The following is a 22,340-nucleotide window of genomic DNA, read 5'->3' as shown; positions in this document are numbered from 1 at the left end:
GGAGGGCCTCTCTGGTGGTTATTTTGGTCAGTCTGATCACTGTGTGTCATGGTGTCTTCCTGTGTGCATTGAATCTCCCAGGAGTCCTTTGAGCTTCTTGTACTTGGATATCTAGATTTCTTAGCAAGGCCTGGGAAATTTTCCTCTATTATATCCTGAAATAGCTTATGCAGCCCTTGAGTATTTTCTTCTTCACCCTCAGGGATGTCCATAACTCTCACGTTAGGCTTCTTCACATAATCCCACATTTCTTTTAGGCTTTGGTCTTTTCTCTTATTTCTCTGCTCTATCTCTGTGACTGACTTATTTAATTGAAAGGTGTTATCTTCAATCCCTGAGATTCTTTCTTCTGTTTGATCTATTCTATTCTTAAGTCTTTCCACTGTGTTTTGTAATTGCTTGAATAAATTCTTCATTTCCAGGAGTTCGGTTTGATTTTTCTTTAATATTTGAATTTCTTTAGTGAATTTTTCTTCCAAGTCCTGGATTTTTTTTGTGGTTTCTTTGTGTTAACCATCTTTTCTCGCACATCATTGAGTTTTCTTAAAATCGATGTTGGAAATTCTGTCATTTTAGTTTTCTGAATTTGGTTGATGCCCATTGCTAGAGAGCTGTGTTCCCCTTTGGGAGTGTGCTTTCCATTTGATAATTCATATTTCCAGAGTTCTTCCACTGATTCCTTCCCATCTGGATCAGCTGTTGCTTTGTACCTTTCGGTTTTTGTTTGGATAATGACACGCCCTGTTTAGTCTCTGAGCCAGTAGGTGGTGTTTAGGAGCAAAGCAGATCCCGGCTGCTGCCTACCAGCCTGGATGTGTGTGCTTCTGTGGTTGTTTGATCTGCCGCTAGGGGGAGCTGCTAATACGTTGTTCAGGGTTCTTCTACCACACTTGGGAGGCTGCTCCTGGTGGGAGGGGTTACTTGGTGCACCTGCTGTGGCCTCTGGCCAGGATTTTCCTTCCCTCACTACAAACCCCACTGTTGGCAGCTGACTCGACGACGCAGAGATCAGGCCCCAGAGGAATGATCCTACTGGGTGACCTAAGCCAGTCTGACAAGCAGAGTCACTGGGCTGTCAACTATTGATCTGCACCAAGGCCCCACAGATCCACGCCAGTTGCAAAGGGTGAGTGGCTTTTCTTGTCTTTCCCTGCCTCCAGGGGTGGAGCCCACCACTCTTGGCACGAAAATGCCTGCACTAGGGGAAGGGGTGGTATCCCAGTCTGCACAGCACCCCAAAATCCCGTAGGTGTTAGCCTCCCATGACTGGGTAAGTATTCAAAATTCACCCATCAAAATTGGCCCGGCAAGTTGGCAATAGGTTGTGGAAGGACGGAGCTCGTCTCAAGAGTCCCCGGGCTGGGGGAAGGATGCTGCCCAACACCGTAGTGCACCACAGCATCTGTGTTGTGCACCCCAAAAATGATGGCCGCCTGCCCACCGAGCGCTAGCTCTGGGGGCGACTGTTCAGGACTTGGTAGGTGCCAGATTGGGGAGCTGAGTCATCAGGATGCCCCGTTGTCTCTTTTTTGTCACCCTCCCGCAATCTGTGCCTGTCCGGTAGGAGGTTTTGTTCTTTATGACTCGCCCTGAGCCGGCCTAATCGCCCGTAGCGGTTTCCAGGATAGAGTCCCCTTTTTAGTGTTCACCTCCGTTCTAGTCCTGCTGACCGCCAGAGGCGAGGTGCCTGTCTCCTAACTCCCTTGAGCGGTAGCTCAGACCAGTCCCTCCCCCATCCAGTGCAGTTCTAGCACAGAGCTCCGGGGAGCTCGAGATGCCTCCCGCTATTGTCTCCTCTCCACAGAGCCAAACGTCTCCTGCCGCGATTTTGCCCCGACTTCAGGCAGGTCCCTCTCTGAGTGGGTGTGGAGGTCTGTGGGGAAGCAAGATGTTCTCCTGTGGGTCAGGTCACACTGCATTTGCTGGCCAGGCGGGCGCAGCCGTTCCATGCTCTATTCTCTATTATTTCTCTCACACTCTCCAGACTTCGTGATCCTATCTCCCATTCACCTTTTGTCCCCCCTGTGTTGTGTGTCCCATGCTGTTTCTCTGCAGTTTCACAATGCTGTTCTTGCAGGGGAGCGATCCACTCGTGCGTAGCAGACCGAGTTCTTCACTTCTTTCTCTGGGAGCAGGGAGCCAGGAAGTCACCTTTATTCTGCCATTTTTTTGGGGTCCCATTAGTTTTTTTGATGAATATTCAGTTTGGGACTGTTTTGGCGCTTCATTTTTATCCAGTCATTGTGTCAAATGCTTCTGTCAAAAAGAATCTATTTTTTTAATCACACATTACAATATTGTGTAGAAGTGGTTTGCCTTTATGTTATGACACCAATGAAAGGCAAGCTTCAAGATGAGTTTTCTTTTGACGTTTAATTTATGTAGTACGCGTCTATCCAGCTTCTTTACCTTGTTGATTTGTTTTAAATGGTCTAATATTGTTGAAATAATAACTTCAAACTTTGTTGTTAGTTTATGTATAGGTTGAAATGAATTCACTTCCACTACAGTTTTTAGTTTATCATTATGCACCTTGGTCTCAGATGGTCCACGTGGCTCATTTTTAAGATTAAAATTATTAGAATGGAACTTTTTAAACCATCTATGTACTGTATGCTCATTAGCCACATCCTTTCCAAACACTTTGTTGATATTTTGAGCTGTCTATGTTGTATTGGTTTTATGATGGAACTCACGTTTGAAAATAATACAGATTTTTGACTTATCTATGGTTGTACAAAAATTGTTTTAAAAAATCTGAAAGATAATCACAAGTCAAAATGTGCATTTGAAAGAATGAGGATGTACCTTCACACTAAAAATAAAACAAGAGTGCCAAAGTGAAATGTCACAGATATTAACTGTGAAACTTAGTATTTAAGGAAATTGGACATTTCACACTTAATAACCTAATACTTGAAATGAGAGTATCTAATGTTGATAAGGTTACAGTGAAATAAGCTTTCTTAAATACCACTAGTATTATAACTTTTGTGTAAAGAATTTGGCATGATTAATTTAAAACATCAAGAGAACTGAAAATATGCAGACATAGGACCACAACAGTTATTCTACTTCCAGGAATCTACCTTAAGAAAATAATACAAAAAGAAGATGAAGTTTAATGTATCATGATAGTCACTAAAGAAGTATTTATTATAATGAAAGTTAGAAAAAACCTACAGATTTAATAAAATCAGAATGGCTAAATTAGAATATAGGATATACATTTAAAATGATGTATAGAAAAATATTATTTAACTACAGTTAAAAAGGAGGGTATGAAGATTCAAAATTTTATACAGTTTTTTAAAATTTTATTTTATTTACCTATCACTTGGATCATCTTTTTAAAAAATTTTTACATACGGTTTTAAAAATGTTTTTACAAATGGAAAGAAATATATTCAAATATTAAAATTATTAGTCTTTCTGTGGTAGAATAATGGGTAAATCTTTGCCCAAATGTTTCATATTCCTGTTTTTTCTACATTTTCTATAATGAGCATACATTACTTCTATAATAGTAAAGGAGTGAAATAACATACTTAGTCTATAACAAAGGAGAAACGTGATTAAGAGATCATTCTTTTTTGTATTAAAGGCAGAACTGTTACATTTTGGCATACGATATAACTTACTCTTTCGTTTTCCAATATCCATGTCAGAGGTAGCAGCTTCACATAAAAGTACCATCCCTAAGGTAACTCCACCATCTGAGAAAAATTGGTTAAGGAGAAATTCACACAGACACAAAAGACATACCATTTTACTATTCCTAGTTTCTCATGAAGAAAATTAAAATGAATATATAAATCTTCAACTGTATTATAAAATATTAACTAAGAAATCTTATATCTATACAGCATGACAATTATTTACTATGAAGGTATAATTAAAAAAATTAAGGTTAGAAAACTACTTCATTTGTACAAAGAAAAACTGATATTTTTTAGCAAATGTCCCACTGTAATTTACAGACAAAATATGAGCTATCCTGAAATTGTACTTTGAGGCAGGGCACAGTGGCTCATGCCTGTAATCTCAGCCCGTTGGAAGGCCAAGGCAGGAGGACTGCTTGAGGCCTGGAGTTCAAGACCAGCCTGGGCAACATAGCAAGACCCTGTCTCTACAAAGAAATAACTAAAAAATTAGCTGGGCATGGTGACAGATGCCTGTAGTCCCAGCTACTTGGGAGCTTGAGGTAAGAGGAGCACTTGAGCTCAGGAGTTGGAGGCTGCAGTGAGCTAGGGTCACCCCACTATACTCCAGGCTGGGCAACAGAGAAATTTTGTTTCCAAAAAAAAAAAAAATTAAACTTTGAAATAACCTGCCTGGATATTCAGCAATTAGCTCGACCCCATACACATTTAAAAATATTAAGTAGCCATTTCGAATAATCTTTCACTCCCTCAAAGAACACACTTGAAATATGCACCATTTTAGAGAGACTAGTAACTACTTCTTTGAAAAATATTAATAACATTTCAAAAATTTTACCAGGATGTCAACAATTAACCTTTAAAACACAAAGTACAACTAAGCTGCCTAATTTTATCCTATTCTAGTAAAAAGGAAAATTTTACATGTGCTATGACCTCACTTTTGTTCAGCTTAATAATAGGAGCTACATAAATACAAAATGGAACTACCCGTGCAAATAGATAACATATGGCATGGTTGAATATTAAAATAAGCAAAATTGTGTTTTAAAGCAAATAGAATGTGTTCTAGTAGAAAAGATTCACCCTGCAGTTTAGTGAATACTAATAAGGGTAAAAAATTACCCAATTAATTATGCATACACACGTGCACATTGTATGCTACCACGTGTGGTTATAATTAAGGAGAAAGGGAAAAATAGGTGTTCGGATGAGGCCTGAATTTATAATTGGCTCTATAATTTGAGTATTCATCCCTTCATTACCATCTTGCACTCTCTCTTCAATAGCCTCTTGTTAGGGATGATGCCCATTCATCGTGTTTTTAGTTGCTCAGCCAAGTCTCTTCTCCAGTTTGTTCTTACTGAGGTTCTTTATATCTGGGTTCATGCAAAAATTGATCATTTCTATAGGCTTTGGTTACTGGGTACTCTCTAATGGTTAAGACTTGTTCTGAGGACTGTTTGTCTTTGTATCATGGGCTATATGCTTTTGCTTTCAATGAGCTTTCTATCTTGCTATATACCCCAAGGTCTTTGTGTGCTGTTCTCAGCTGTCAAGAGCTATGATGCGCTTCCATGTGTATTGTTTCATTTCATTATTGATTCTTTAAATTTTTACTAACACTGCCTACTATATGGCAGGCCCTAATTTTTGAAGTTACAAAGTTGAACAAAATATAGACCCTTCCATGGACAAATTTACACTCTAGTGGGGGATATAAACAATGAAATAAATAATTATATAATTGTCATTAAATGTTACTCAGGGAGAACTGAACAGAAAATACAGGCAAAATTCCATAACATACAAGAACTAGACTGGCTATTAAAAGCTAGTAGAATTAAAGTACATTACATATGACAAAGGCAAAGACATTTGCATAAAATGAAGCATAATTACAAAACTGTTGAAAAATGTTTAATACTTCATTATTATCCAAAGTAGATTTAAACAATTAAATATAATTTCTTTGCTTGTTGAATTAGCAGTTTAAAAAAATGAGGATACATAATGATGGTTAGGACTTACCAGGGATACCAGTGCACATATACATTTTTGCCAGCAAAATTCTTTTGGAAAAATATTTAGACGTCACATCAAGAGCAACAGATAGATTTGTATACTTTGTTATGAGTCTTTTAAAAATTTGGACATATGCCAAATTATTTCTTATCTCCTAGAAAACATTCTTTGTAATGTTCAATAATAGAATAATTGAATTATGATATATCCATTATATAAACATTAAGAATGATGACTACTTTTTTTTCTTGTTTGTATGTTCAGATTTCTCTGTAATCCTCACGTATTTTTATAACTATAAAGGTCACACAATACAGAAAATGCTTATAATACATTAAGATACCAAACTCCATGCAAAACATGTCTATAAAGTACAAAAAAAGGAACACCCTCCTCATAAAACATATGTAAAGGTCAGGTGTGGTGTCTGACACCGTTAATCCCAGCACTTTGGGAGGCCGAGGTGGAAAGATTGCTTGAGGCTGGGAGTTTGAGACCAGCCTGAGCAACATAGCAAGATCCCATCTCAACAAAAAAATTTTAAAAATCAGCCGGGTGTGGTGGTACGTGCCTATAGTCCCAGCTACTCGAGTGGCTGAGGCAGGAGGATCCCTTGAGCCCAGGATTTTGAGTTTGTAGCAAGCTATAATGACACAATTGCACTCTAGCACTGGCAATGGAGTGAGACTCTGTCTCCAAAAGATAAAACCATACATATGGACAAAGAATGCAAGAGAATATACAAAAATAAACATAGTTTTTAATATTAGGGGTTTAGATAATGGGTGAAACTTTTCCATATTGCTACCTTATTTTAAAAATCAAAATGTATTTATTGTAGGATTCCATTTATGTAAAGTTAAGAAAAAGATAAAACCAATCCATGGTGTGAGCAGTCAGGATAGTAGTTACTTTTGCGTGGGAAGGTAGCGATCAGGAAGGGTGATAAAGGGAGGATGCTCTGGGATGTGGCTAATGTTTTATTTCTTGATCTGGGTGCTGGTTACACAGGTGTGTTCATTTTGTGAAAATTCAAACTGTACAATTACAGTTTGTGAACTGTTCTGTATGAATGCAATACTTCAAATTAAAAAGTTTAAAATGTAATTTAAAAGTTACTTAGTAGATTAGGCAACTCATTATATAGTTTGCTTTATTAATTATACAGTAAATTATATAATATTAAAGTAATGATAAATATGTGGATATTTTCCAAAGTCATAACTACTACTTAGTAGTGGTCTCATTCTATTAATTCTCATCCACGAGGAAACTGAAAACTATGTTTTGGGTCTTTAGGCAGCATGTTTACTTTAAAAAAAAAAAGGAGGGAGGAAGGGTTAAGCATTTCCTAATGTTTCCTATGTCTGACAATTATCCACTGTCTCACCACTGTACCTAGTCCATAGCACTTAAGGCAGTCTTGTAATCTGTACACATGTCTGTCCCTGAAAAAAATCCCCATTTTGCATATTAATAACAAAACTTACAAGAAATTCTGTATCCTAACAGGTTTGCAATCTGTTCCAAATGTATACGAAACCTTAGGCTAATGTTTAATCTGTAGGCAGAAGTAAAAAGAAAGAAAATTCTAATTTCTTAAGCTTCTTATATAATTATATTTAAAAATTTAGTACAAAGCTAAAAGACCAACAAATCCCAAATCAATTAATTAATATTTTACAATTTTAACTGCTCTTTTGCTCCACTGTTAAATTTCAAAGTACTGTTAACTGAGACTATTGCTGGACACGGAAAATTTTCCAAGGTGCAATAATTTGTTAATTTATCAAACTATAAATGAACATTTTCAACTTACATCTTAGGATTTAAAAAAAAGTTTGGCAATATTTTTCTTGCAATCTTTTTTTCTCATAGGGACTAGGTGTTTCTTATTAGTCTTTTGGCCCACCATTTCGTGGCTGAATAGATTAATTCTCTTGGCTTTGGGCTGGCTTTTAAGCAGTAAATATACTTTCCATATTAGATAAGAACATTGTTCTGAGAAAATATCATTTGTCCTTCAAGTAAAACCAAAAGTTTAATATTTTTTTCAGAATGTTTCCCTTAAAATTTCTCTAATCATTGACATAGTAAAATAAAACTGGGAAAGACACAAACATTTACTAAAGATGACAGTTCCAGTGGTTTTGAATTTTTTCTTTATACTTACTTGGATTTTCTATATTTTCTTTAGTTAACTTATATTGCTTTTATAATCAGAAAAAATTTAAGTTCCTTTTCTTAAGGGATCCAATTATTCACAAATATATTGAGACAGGGTCATGCTCTGTCACCCAGGCTGGATTACAGAGGCGTGATCATAGTTCACTGCAGCCTCAAACTCCTGGGCTTAAGTAATCCTCCCACCTCAGCCTTTGGAGTAGATGGGACTACAGGCGTGTATCACTACGCCAAGCCAATTATTCATATTGATTGTAATCACTTTCAAAATTCTTAGTATATTTTTTCCTATTTCCTATTCCATTTTCAATAGAATAAAGGTTGAACTAGATGACCTTTAAGGCATCTAGTTGTTGAAATGAGAAGGCACAGCAAATGGGTAGGCTTTCCAACAGCCTGGGCTCCAACTGATTCTAGCATATCAATGTTAGGACACCCTGGCTGAGAAACACAACTCTAGAAACATTACATTTATTCACCTTGTTGATTTGTCCCACAGTGTCACTGCTTATGTATTCAGGTGGATAAACTGTGTTTAGTAATACTGTGAAATTTGGAGTCTTATTTATCTCATGTCACTCTTACCTTTTCCTGCAGTTCACAGAGGCATCTCGTTTTAAATGACAGAAAGTAAAAATTAGCTCAGTCTGAGTAAGTAAAAATCTGCCCTGCCATTCAATAAAATGGAACAACACACATATAAAGCAGGTGCAAAGTCCACAGGAAATAATATTTCTCTCTAGGACACGCTATAGCTGTAAAATGTCAAAATACTCCAGTCTTTGAGTAACCACTTGTTTTCTTACTCACCGAGGAATAATGTTCTTGAAAATCATAGACTGAAATTACACCAGTAAGAATGAAATATTCCATTCTTGCCTGGAGGATTGAAGTCACACAATTTACAAGTACAATTTCTAAGTAGCCTCAATTTACAACCAAGGTACAGAACTTCAAATAAGATTTTGAAGACAAAAATCTCACATGTATCTTTGTAGTTTCCAAGGAAACTGAACCCTGGGTCCACTTCACATTCCAGACCTGATTGATGTTGATCCTTCTATACTCAGTCTTGCTTTGCTTTTAGCCTAGCAAAACAATGCATCATTTAAATTTCACCTAAATTCCACCATTTTCCCAAATCCTATAACAACTCTGTTTTCTTTGATAAGATGTCTCATGGTTCTTGTGATATGCAGTCTTGTATCAATAAGCCAATAAACCTGGCTTTATCAGATTGCAGGTTTGTTTCTGGTGGTCTTTAGTTGATGGGGCTGGGATGGATGACATAGTAATGATTTCCAAAGGGTATTATGACCTGCATTAAGACAGCAGCCCCAACCAAATGCTGTAGAGAGAACACCAGACTGTGAGAAAACAGACAAATTAAAATATGGCAACAGAGACTTATTGTAAAAAGGATACTAAACAGAAGAACAATGTGTGTTTCAGCTACAAACTGGGCTTGGCTGCTTCCATGGATATAATTCTAGGTGGGAAAAAAGACAAAATGGAATCTTTAAATATATATTAAATTTTGGTATCCTAACCCTAAAATGGGATATTTTAAACTCTATGAAATTATTATTTCATCTGATGTATAGAAGCATGTAACATACTTTGAGTCTATAGCATTCATCATTAAATAATTTTGATTACTATAAAAGCTATTTCTGTATTATTTATTCTCAATTTGTCTTTTCATTGTACTTATATTATGTTTTCAACAACAGAATATATTACAAAACTAGGATTTCTTTTTTTTTAAGAGACAGTGTCTTGCTATATTGTCCAGGCTGATCTGGAACTCCTGGGCTCAAGCAACCCTCCTGCCTCAGCCTCTTGAGTAGCTAGAACTACAGATACATGACTCTGAACCTAGCTGAGAAAACTAGTATCTAAGTGTACAAGACCATGAGGTTACAAAAATGTAGACTCCATTAAGATAAGGATCATGTTTTTCCTGTTTATCACTATATCTAATCTTAATAATAACCTAGCATGGTGCTTAGAAATAATACATACTCAAATAGTTGATCAATTATTCTATTCAGTTGTAGGCTGACTTTCATTCTTAGCCAGCTAAGTCAAAAGGACTCACTAAATGGGATAAGGAACGTCCCACTTTTAAAAACTGCATGTTCTTCCCACTTTTAAGACTGCACGGTCTTATCACCAACTGAAGCTTGTTAACACAGACAGATTGAAAATTCAAGATTAAATCTAGTTCCTTCATATGCTGGCGCTGGTCTCACAGGGTAATAATCATTGCATTAACTTTGATCTACAATGGAAAGAAATCCCACACTTCCCTTACCACATGTCCTGTGTGGGGATTCTTATGAGCATATGGTGGTCCTCTTATATGGTTCCACATCTGACCAGATGTCATAGCAAGCACAAAACACTAGGAAACAAAAAATAATAAAATATTCACAGTCCAACTGTTCTTATCTTGATTAGATTATAGTATACGAACACATGCATCTGCTTAGGTAATATTAGGTTATTAAGTATGGAATGTCTGATTTCCTTAAGTAATAAGTTTGACAGTTGATATCTCTGACATTTCACATTGACATTTCTTTTTTTTTTTATTGTGAAGGTACATCCTCATTCTTTCAAACACATGTTTTGGTTTGTGATTATCTTTCAATTTTTTTTTAGAGCGATTTTTGTGAAACCACAGATAAATAAAAAATTAGTGTTATTTTTGAATATGAGTTCTGTCATGGAACCAATACAGCACAGACAGCTCAAAATATCAACAAAGTATTTGAGAAGGATCTGGCTAATGAATGAACAGGACGTCAGTGGTTTGAGTCAATGGTTAAACTCACCATTTTGGTGGGTTTAATCTTGAAAATGAACCATGTGGGCGACCTGAGACCAAAGTGGATAATGACAGCTGAAAGTTATAGTGGAGGCGAATCCATCTCAACCTACGTTTGAATTAGCAGCAAGGTTTTTTTTGGTTTTTTTTGTTTTTTTGTTTTTTGTTTTTTTTTAAGACAGAGTCTCACCCTGTTGCCCTGTCTAGAGGGCAGTGGTGTCATCATAGCTCACTGCAACCTCAAACTCCTGGGCTCAAGCAATCCTCCTGCCTATTGAGTCTGGGACTCAGGCTGGGACTACTCAGCCACCACGCTCAGCTAATTTTTTCTATTTTTTTTTTTTTTTTGAGACAGAGTCTCACTGTGTTGCCCGGACTAGAGTGCCGTGGCGTCATCCTAGCAACCTCTAACTCCTGGGCTCAAGCGATCCTTCTGCCTCAGCCTCCCGAGTAGCTGGGACTACAGGCATGTGCCATCATGCCTGGCTAACTTTTTTTTCTGTGTATTTTTAGTTGTCCGATTAATTTCTTTGTATTTTTAGTAGAGACGGGGTCTCGCTCTTACCCAGGCAGGTTTCGAACTCCCGAGCTCAAACAATCCGCCTGCCTCGGCCTCCCAGAGAGCTAGGATTACAGGCATGAGCCACCACATGCCTCGCCCAGCAGCAAGGTCTGACATTACTATTCCAACAATATTGGAGCATTTGAAACAAATCAGGAAGATAAAGAAGCTGGATAGATGGGTACCACATGAATTAAATGAGTGTCAGCAGAGAAATCGTCTCAAAGCTTGCCTTTCTTTGCTGTTACAACATAAAGGCGAATCATTTTTACACTCTATTGTGATGTGTGATGAAAAATGGACTCTTTTTGACAATTCCAAGTGTTCAGAACAATGGTTGGATAAAGATGAAGTGCCAAAACACAGTCCAAAACCGAACATTCATCAAAAAAAAAAAATGATGTTTGTTTGGTGGTCCAGCCCTGGTATTATCCACCACAGCTTTAAGGAACCTGGTCAATCGATTACAGCTGATGTCTACTGTAACCACTTGGACAAAATGATGAGGATGCTTGCAATTAAGCAGCTGAGATTGGTCAACAGACACAGGCCAATCCTCTTGCAAGACCACATGTTCCAAAAAATAACACTGCTCAAACTACAGAGGCTGGACTTGGAAACTCTCTGTCATCCACTGTATTCACCAGACCTTGCAGCAACTGACTACCACTTCTTCCAGGCTTTAGACCACTTCTTGCAAGGAAAAATATTCAATTCTCAACAAGCTATGGCAAACACTTTTCTCGATTTCACCGCCACTCGCTCTCCAGGCTTCTTTGCTGCTGGCATAAGCAAGCTACCATTAAGATAGCAAAACTGTGTCAACAGTTTAGGTGCATACTTTGATTAATTGTAATGCTTTTTGTTTGAGATATAATAAACTTTTAATTTGAAATCAGACATTTCTCATTTAATGACCTAATACACAGAATTTTTTTCAGATAAATGACTCGTTTATTAAGGCTTATATTTCATCACAAGGGTCACAATTCAGTAATACTTTAAAAGGAAAACACTTTTAAAATTATAACAGACACAAGTTTCAAAATTGAATAATGAAAAGGATTTTTAGAAGAAAAATATTTTCTATTTTCTTTCTGGTTTTTTTTTTTTTTTTTTGGATACAGCTCTGTTGCCTGGGCTGGAGTGTAGTGGTGTCATCATAGCTCACTACAACCTCAAATTCCTGGTCTCAAGTGATCCTCCTGCCTCAGCTTCCCAAGTAGCTAGGACTACAGGCATGTGGAACCACACTTGGGTAGTATTTTTTATTTTTTGTAGAGATGGGGTCATACTAGGTTGCTCTGCCTGTTCTTGAACTCCTGACTTCAAGTGATCCTCTCGCCTCGGCCTCCCAGAGTGTTAGGATTACAGGCGTGAGCCACCATGCCCGGCCTAGAAGAAGATTTTCAAAAGAACTACAGATTTTCATAGAGATGACAGTCTATCATTTAGGCTGAATAAAAAGCGGGCACAATCAGATTCCTGAAGCTCTGGCCATCCTAATGAGATAATGAGGAAATACACTGATTTTAAAGCAGAAAATTAAAAATATAAAATTCTTTCCCTTGGGTAAGAAATAAACAAAATGCTACTTCTCATATAAATGAAAGCTTACCTAAAAATACATTATTAGGAGTTTCATTCAAATAATTTTTATTCTAAAATCTACTTACCAAAGCTGCAAAAGCCCATCCAGTTTTATTGAAGAGAAATTCCATATTGCTTCTTCGAAGATACACAAGTCCACCAATAACAGCCAAAAGCAATCCCAACATAAGGGGACCAGCATAATTTGGAGGTCTAATTACTCTAATCTAATGGAAAGGAGACACAAATATTTTAAAGTATAACATTTATTTAATTATTAATATATGAGCCTAAATAATTTGGAAGGAAACCAATCAAAATTAGTGTGGTTACTCTCAGGAAAAATGATACTTTTTTTCATTTCATTGCAATCAAAATAATCTCTACTGTATCCTAAAATGGGATAGAATAGGTACAATATTCTGTTTAACCACAACATAACATCTCTTAGATTAAGAAGGATTTGCCAACTACAGCTAGATAGCCCATGGATTGAAGCAGGTCAAAAGACTGGTTTCCATTTTGAATTCAATAAGGTATTAATAATAGAGGGTGTTTTTTAATTTCACTCATTCATCAGGATGATTCTGTTAAATACTAATTATGAAGGGACTGCCAAATTATTACCACCTCAGTGATAAGGGACAATACCAATTAGGGCTTCTTAGTAAGATTTATTATTTATTTATTTAATTTCAGCATATTATAGGGGTACAAATGTTTAGGTTACATATATTGCCCTTGCCCCCCGCCCCAGTCAGAGCTTCAAGTGTGTCCATCCCCCCAGATGGTGTGCATCACACTCATTATGTTTGTATATACCCATCCCCTCCTGCCCACTCCCATCTGCCCAATGCCTGATGAATGTTATTTCTACATGTGCACTTAGGTGTTGATCAGTGAAACCAATTTGATAGTGAGTACATGTGGTGATTATTTTTCCATTCTCTTGGGACACTTCACTTAGTAGAATGGGTTCCAGCTCTATCCAGAAAAATAGAAGAGGTGCTATATCACCATTGTTTTTTGTGGCTCAGTAGAACTTCATGGTATTCATATACCACATTTTATTAAACCACTCATGTCTTGATGGGCACTTGGGTTGTTTCCACATCTTTGCAATTGTGAATTGTGCTGCTATAAACATTGGAGTGCAGATATCTTTTTTATAGAATGTCTTTTGTTCTTTTGGGTAGATGCCCAGTAATGGGATTGCTGGATCAAATGGTAGATCTACTTGTATCTCTTTGAGGTATCTCCATATTGCTTTCCACAGAGGTTGCACTAGTTTGCAGTCTCACCAGTAGTGTATGTGTGTTCCTATCGCTCCGCATCCATGCCAACATTTATTGTTTTGGGCCTTTTTGTTAAAGGCCATTCTCGCTGGAGATAAGTGATATCTCATTGTGATTATGATTTGCATTTCCCTGATGATTACAGACGTTGAGCATTTTTTCATAGGTTTGTTGGCCATTATTCTGTCTTCTTTTGAAAAGTTTCTGTTCATGTCCTTTGCCCACTTTTTGGCAGGGTTGTTTGATTTTTTCTTGCTGATTTTCCTCAGTTCTAAATAGATTCTAGTTATCAGCCCTTTATCGGATGTGCAGCATGCAAATATTTTCTCCCATTCTGTAGGTTGTCTGCTCTCGTGATAGTTTCTTTGGCTGTGCGGAAGCTTTTTAATTTGATCAGGTCCCATTTATTTATTTTTGTTGTTGCTGTGATTGCCTTTGGGGTCTTCTTCATAAATTCTTTGCCTAGGCCAATGTCTAGAAGAGTATTTCCAATGTTTTCCTGTAGAATTCTTATAGTTTCTTGCCTTAGGTTTAAGTCTGTTATCCACCGTGAGTTGATTTTTGTGACAGGTGAAAGGTGTGGATCCTGTTTCAGTCTTCTACATGTGGCTATCCAGTTTTCCCAGCATTATTTATTGAATAAGGATTCTTCTCCCCAGCGTATGTTTTTGTGCGCTTTGTCAAATATTAGATGGCTATTTGAGGCTGGTTTTATATCTGGGTTCTCAGTTGTGTTCCAAAGGTCTATGTCCCTGTTCTTGTGCCAGTACCATACTGTTTTAATTACTATAGCCTTGTAGTATATCTTGAAGTCTGGTAAATTGATGCCTCCCATTTTATTCTTTGAGCCTAGGATTGCTTTTGCTATACGGGGTCTTCTCTGGTTCCACACAAAGTGTAAAATAATTTTTTCTATATATGTGAAAAATGATGTTGGTATTTTAACAGGGATTGCATTGAATCTGTAGATCACTTTGGGTAGTATAGACATTTTAACAATGTTGATTCTGCCAACCCACAAGCACGGTATGGTTTTCCACCTGTTTATGTCCTTTGCTATTTCCTTCCTCAGTGTTTCATAGTTCTCCCTGTAGAGGTCTTTTACATCCTTAGCTAAATATATTCCTTGGTACTTTATTTTCTTTGTTGCTATTGGGAAGGGTATTGAGTCTTTGATTTAGTTCTCAGTTTGACTGTTATTGCCATATACGAATCCCTCTGATTTGTGTGTATTGATTTTGTATCCCGAGACTTTACCGAATTCAATTATCAGTTCCAGGAGTCTCTTGGTTGAATCCTTGGAGTTTTCTAGATATAATATCATATCATCAGCGAAGAGTGAGAGTTTGATCTCTTCTGTCCCCATGTGGACACCCTGAATTCCCCTCTCTTGTCTAATTGCTCTAGCAAGGACATCCAGCACTATGTTGAATAGAAGTGGAGATAGTGGGCAACCTTGTCTGGTTCCAGTTCCAAGTGGGAATGCTTTCAAATTTTCCCCATTCAGTATGATGTTGGCTGTGGGTTTGTCATATATGGCTTGTATCATTTTTAGGTAAGCCCCGTCTATGCCTATTTTGTTCAGTGTTCTTATCATAAAAGGGTGTTGAATTTCGTCAAATGCTTTTTCTGAGTCTATTGAGAGGATTGTATAGTCTTTTTTTTTTTTTGCTTCTATTTATGTGGTGAATTACATTTATAGATTTGCGTATGTCGAATCATTCCTGCATCTCTAGGATGAAGCCCACTTGGTCGTGATGGATTATTTTCCTGATAAGCACCAGGATTCAGTTTGCTAGGATTTTGTTGAGAATTTTTGCATCTATATGCATAAGGGATATTGGTGTGTATTTCTTTTTTTGTTGCATCCTTTCCTGGTTTTGGTATAGGGTTAAAATGTGCTGGGGAGGATTCCATCCTTCTCGATGTTGTGGAATAATTTCTGCAGGATAGGCACCAGTTCTTCTTTGTAGGTGTGGTAAAATTCGGATGTGAAACCATCTCGTCTGGGTCTTTTCTTTTTTAGGAAGGTTTATTTTATTGCTGTTTCAATTTCAGTGCTTGATATAGGTCTGTTCAGGAATTCTATTTCTTCCTGGTTGAGCCTAGGGAGGCTGTGTGTTTCTAAAAATTTGTCCATTTGCTCCACATTTTCCAGTTTGTGTGCATAAAGATCTTTGCAGTATTCATAGATGGTATCTTGTATCTCCACGGCATCAGCTGTAATTTCTCCTTTTTCATTCCTGATGCAGTTTATTAGAATTCTACCTTTTCTGCTTTTTGTTAGTCTAGCCAAAGGCCTGTCGATTTTGTTTATTTTTTCAAAGAACCAACTTTTCGTTTTATTAATCTTCCATATAGTGTTTTTATTGTCAATTTCATTAAGTTCTGATTTGATGTTACTAATTACACTTCTATTGCTGGGTTTGGGGTTGGTCTGTTCATCTTTTACCAGCTGTTTGAGATGATTCATTAGGTTGTCTATTTGTGATCTTTATGTCTTTTCGATATAGGAATTTGTGGAAATAAACTTTCCTCTCAGTACTGCTTTAGCTGTGTCCCACAGATGTTGGTAACTTGTGTCTCTTTTGTCATTTAGTTCAAAGAATCTTTTGATTTCCTTCTTGATTTCCTCATTTATGAAATAATTGTTCAGCAGAAGGTTGTTTAGTTTCCATGACTTTGTGTAGAGATGAAAATTTCTGTTGGGGTTGATTTCTAATTTTATTCCACAGTGATCTGAGAAGATGCATGGTATAATTTCTATTTTTTTAAATTTTTTGAGAAATGGTTTGTGACCTAGGATATGGTCAATCTTAGAGAATGTTCCATGAGCTGATGAGAAGAACGTATATTCAGTGGTTTGAGGATAGAATGTCCTGTAAATGTCAGTCATGCTCATTTCTTCTAGAGTTCTGTTTAAGTCCATTATTTCTTTGTTAATTTTCTGTTTGGAGGATCTGTCCTGTGCTGTCATAGGGGCTTTGAAGTCTCTAGCTATTATGATGTTGCTGTTTATCATTTTGTTTAGATCAAGTAGAGTTTGCTTTATGAATCTGGGTGCACCTAAGCTGGGTGCATACATATTTAGAATTGCTATGTCTTTTTGTTGAACTGTCCCCTTTACCATTTTGTAGTGACCCTCTTTGTCTTTCATTACTTTTGTTAATTTAAGGACTAAGTTATCTGACATCAAATCCACCACGCCAGCCTTCTTTTGGCTTCCGTTTCCTTGAAATATTGTTTTCCACCCCTTCACCTTGAATCTGAATGCATCCTTGCAGGTTAGATGTGTTTCCTGAAGACAGCAGATACTTGGCTTATGTGTATTTATCCATTTGGCCAGCCTATGTCTCTTTAGTGGGTAATTCAAGCCATTCACATTTATTGAGAGAACTGATAGGTGGGGCAAATTTCCGTTCATCCTGTTAGGTTTAACTTTGTTGCTTTGTTTTCTCTCTTGAGCCATTGTGGTATCTGGCCTTTGATCTTTAGCTTTTGAGTGATTTTACATTTGTGAGAGTTTACTGTGCTGATCCGTGGTGTAACACTGTTTTGAGTACTTCCTGGAGGCCAGGTCTTGTCTTGGTGAATTCCCTCAGTCTTTGCTTATCTGAGAAGGTCTTTATTTCCCCTTTGTATACGAAACTTAGTTTTGCAGGGTACAAGATTCCAGGCTGGGAATTACTCTGTTTGAGAAGAGTGAGAATGGGGACCCAGTCTCTTCTTGCTTGTAAGGTTTCAGTTGAGAAGTCTGGAGTTATTCGGATGGGTTTTCCTTTGTAGGCTACCTGCTTCTTTCACCTTAAGGCTCGTAGGAGGGCCTCTCTGGTGGTTATTTTGGTCAGTCTGATCACTGTGTGTCATGGTGTCTTCCTGTGTGCATTGAATCTCCCAGGAGTCCTTTGAGCTTCTTGTACTTGGATATCTAGATTTTTAGCAAGGCCTGGGAAATTTTCCTCTATTATATCCTCAAATAGCTTATCCAACCCTTGTGTATTTTCTTCTTCACCCTCAGGGATGCCCATAACTCTCACGTTAGGCTTCTTCACATAATCCCACATTTCTTGTAGGCTTTGGTCTTTTCTCTTATTTCTCTGCTCTATCTCTGTGACTGACTTATTTAATTGAAAGGTGTTATCTTCAATCCCTGAGATTCTTTCTTCTGTTTGATCTACCCTGTTCTTAAGTCTTTCCACTATGTTTTGTAATTGCTTGAATAAATTCGTCATTTCAAGGAGTTCTTGAAATGATTTGATTTTTCTTTAATATTTGAATTTCTTTAGTGAATTTTTCTTCCAAGTCCTGGATTTTTTTTGTGGTTTCTTTGTGTTGGTCATCCATTTTTTCTTGCATATCATTGAGTTTTCTTACAATCCATGTTCAAAATTCTTCGTCTGTCATTTTAGTGTTCTGAATTTTGTTAATGTTCATTGCTGGAGAGCTGGTGTTCCTCTTTGGGGGTGTGCTTTCCATTTGATTCTTCATACTTCCAGAGTTCTTTCACTGATTCCTTCCCATCTGGATCAGCCATTGCTTCCCACCTTTCGGTTTTCATTTGGAAAGTAACAAACCCTGTGTAGGTTCTGTTCCAGTAGATGCTGTTTAGGAGCAAGGCAGATCACAGCTGCTCCTAACAACCTGGATGTGTGCACTTCTATGGTTGCTTGATCTGCTGGTAGAGGGAGCTGCTAATATGTTGTTTAGGGTTCTTCTACCACAGCTGCAGGCTGCTCCTGATGGGAGGGGTTACTTGGGGAGTCTATTGTGGCTTCTTGCCAGGATTCTTGTTCCCTGACCACATACCTCACTGTTGGCAGCCCACTGGATGCAGAAATCCAGCCCCCTCCTACGGGATGACCTAAAGTGGTCTGATGAGCAAAGTCACTGGGCCGTCAACTACTGATCTGCGCTAAGGCCCTGCAGATTCACGCTAGTCGCAGAGGGAAAGTGGCTTTTCTTGCCTCTCCCTACCTCAAGGGGTGGAGCCTACCACTTTAGGCACTAAAGTTGCTGGCTGGGGGAGGGGGTGGTACATTGGTTTGCCCAGTGCCACAGTGCCTGTAAGTCCCGCAGGTGTTAGCCTCCCATGACTGGGGAAGTATTGAGAATTCACCCATCAAAACGAGCCTGGTTAGTTCACCATAGGTCGTGTAAGGGCAGAGCTTATTGCGAGAGTCCCTGGGCTGGGAGAAGGCAGCTGCCTGACACTGTAGTGCACTGCAGTGTCTGAGTTGTTCTTACTAAGATTTAAGGATATAATGGCAAAATAACTTCCTACAAAGTAGGGCCACTTACATTGACATCCGTTCTGTCTGCGATCCACCGGGCAATCTGCTCAGCTGAAAAACCCCGCACCTGCAACTCATATGTATCACCTCGTTTGGGTTTCCCTTTTGCAGGAAAGTTCATGAAAGTTGGAGCTGAATTCATGTTTAGCTGAATAAACAGTAGCCCACAAAAAAATATGTTACCAAGAAAATAATCTTAAGGGAAAACAATACCTTGAAATTTATTAAAGATTAAAAAAATGAAGAAGCCTATATTAGGTAGGTTAAGCATTTTGCCTAAGAAAAGCGATAAGTGGTGGAGCCACGATTAAAACAAAAGGCTGCCTGTGACCTTAATTATTTTACTTTACTGACCCAATAGAAATCCTTAGCTAAGAAACCTACATTTTACTCTACTAGAATGGAGAATTTCCCATACCACAGATATTTTAATCTGTTTAGAGATTAGGCAAAAAGAATACATTTATGAGCACTAAAATTGTCATACAGAGCTGAGACAAGTTCCAAATAGAGTTCTATTCTCAATTTGGAGGAAATAAGGTAATGCTCTAAAATGGCAGTGAAAAATCAATACAAAATGGTAGCCAAATGTTGAAATACTCAATTCTAAGAGGGTTCATAAATGTTTACTGATAAGCATCACATTTCCCTATTCTCCATCACAAGACCATAATATACCTGAGAAGACAACACTGGAAATATGAAGGTAAAGAAACCATAACCCTCTCATCTGCACTATATTTTTCTTAACATGATATAACTATACTTGTGGAAAAGAGAAAGTAAGCTAAGTCCAGGGGAAAGATCCTGACCAAAACATGCAAGTATTCAGGTCCTCTCAGCAGGTAATCCTATAACAGAGATTGGCTTGTACAAAACAATTTTAACTTAAAAACATCAGCCAATAAAATAATAAAACTCCCTTGCTTTGATTCTATACTCACAACGAAAACTTTGTAACAATAATTTTTTAGATCTTCCCATAAGGTGAGAGGGTGTACTGACTACTGGATATGATTACTTTGTTAGTACCAGGGGCTGGAGGAGCGGGGAACCGAAGTTGTTTAATGGATACAGAGTTTCAGTTTTGCAAGATGAAAAGAGTTCTAGAGATCAGCTATACATAATGTGAATGTACCTAACACTACTGACCTGTACATTTGTATCTAACGCTACTGTCCTATTTGGCTGCATAATACAGTAAATTAATAGGTTAGCTCTTTGGTTACCAATGTCCATGGATTTTTATGGTTTGGTCAGTGTGTACAAAATCTTCAGAGGTAAATAAATTCTGGTTACACTGTTAAAATTCAATTTCTGTGTTTGCAAAGTTAAGAACCAGACCCTGGACAGTGTTCACTCTACCAAATACTGCCCAAATTTTAGGCCAAACTCTTTCATTGATATTTGTTTAGTTATAACACCTTTGAATTTTTGAAAATGTGTCTAAAAATGAAAACTAAGTATGATATGAATACATTTCCCTTGTAAAAAGTATTTTTTAAAGCATTACATGGTTATAAGGATGAATTTCAGTGCATTCTGGCATCCACATTTACCATTTCCAGATCTTTCTGAATTTATTTACATACATGTGTATATACCACTAGAAAACATAATATTGCTTTCGGTTTTAACATGTTATCATATTAACTGTATCATTCTGCAATTTGTTTTATTTAATTCAACCATGTCTGAGAAATCTATCCATGAGATATCTATCTCAACCTCACTCTCACTGTTACTTAGTAATTATGCTATTGTTGGGACTTTCAGGGTTTTTTCCCCTTTTTTCCAATTAAAAATAATGTTGCAATGAGCATCCTTGTACATATCTTCTTGTACCCATGTGAAAGTGTTTTTCTAGAAATGAAATCATTAGGTCATTGGACAGAAACATTTTTCAGTTACAATGTATATAGCCAAATTGCCATCCAAAGTGACTGTACCAAATTGTCCTTCTATTCATCAATGTAGGAATGTATCCATTTCCACATATCCTTGCCAAAAGTTGATATGATGGGTGAAAAGTGTATATTTTCATTATTGTAATTAGTATTTCTTTGATTACTAGCAAAACATCTTTATAACACATCAGTTAACTTAAAAATATCTTGTAGTCTAAGGACACAATCAACAGAGTGAAAAAGAAACCTAAGGAATGAGACAAATTATCTGTGAATCCTTTATCTGATAAGAAGTTAATTTCCAGAATATATAAAGAACTCCTAGAAATCCAACAACAAAAACCAACCTGATTAAAAAATGGGCAAAGGACTTGAATAGACATTTCTCCAAAGAAGATATACAAATGGCCAAGAAGCACATGAAAAGATGTTCAACATTACTAATCATTATGGAAATAAAAACCAACACCACAATGAGATACCACCTCATACCCATTAGGATGGCTACTATCCAAAACAAAACAAAACAAAACACCCAGAAAACAAGAAGTGTTTGTGAAACTGTGGAGAAATTAGAACTCTGTGTGTTGTTGTTGGGAATGTAAAATGGTGCAGCTGCTATGGAAAACAGTATGGAGGTTCCTCAAAAAATTAAAAATAGGGCCGGGCATAGTGGCTCACGCCTGTAATCCCAGCACTCTGGGAGGCCGAGACGGGTGGATCACTCAAGGTCAGGAGTTCAAGACCAGCCTGAGCTAGAGCGAGACACCACCTCTACTAAAAAAATGGAAAGAAATTAGCAGGACAACTAAAAATATATATATATGAAAAAATTAGCCAGGCATGGTGGCGCATGTCTGTAGTCCCAGCTACTCGGGAGGCTGAAGCAGTACGATTGCTTGAGCCCAGGAGATTGAGGTTGCTGTGAGCTAGGCTGACACCATGGCACTCTATCCCGGGCAACAGAGTGACACTCGATCTCAAAAAAAAA

At 37.4% G+C, this 22,340-nt stretch overlaps 1 protein-coding gene across 1 annotated transcript in view; it reads right to left on the bottom strand.

Annotated features, from left to right (window-relative positions):
- The window catches only part of MAGT1 (magnesium transporter 1), a 54,789-nt gene that overhangs the window by 10,224 nt on the left and 22,225 nt on the right, over positions 1 to 22,340 (bottom strand). Inside the window, exons 4-8 of the mRNA XM_012664119.1 lie at positions 19,450 to 19,590; positions 12,943 to 13,083; positions 10,189 to 10,278; positions 9,297 to 9,360; positions 3,642 to 3,716 (exon numbers count right to left, since the gene is read on the bottom strand). Of these exons, the coding sequence (XP_012519573.1) occupies positions 3,642 to 3,716; positions 9,297 to 9,360; positions 10,189 to 10,278; positions 12,943 to 13,083; positions 19,450 to 19,590 (511 nt within the window). The remainder of the gene's footprint in view (positions 1 to 3,641; positions 3,717 to 9,296; positions 9,361 to 10,188; positions 10,279 to 12,942; positions 13,084 to 19,449; positions 19,591 to 22,340) is intronic.

The sequence above is a fragment of the Propithecus coquereli genome, unplaced genomic scaffold (genome assembly GCF_000956105.1).
Source record: "Propithecus coquereli isolate 6110/MARCELLA unplaced genomic scaffold, Pcoq_1.0 Scaffold86, whole genome shotgun sequence".
NCBI classification, from domain to species: domain Eukaryota; kingdom Metazoa; phylum Chordata; class Mammalia; order Primates; family Indriidae; genus Propithecus; species Propithecus coquereli.
This window is presented reverse-complemented; position numbering and strand designations above follow the sequence as displayed.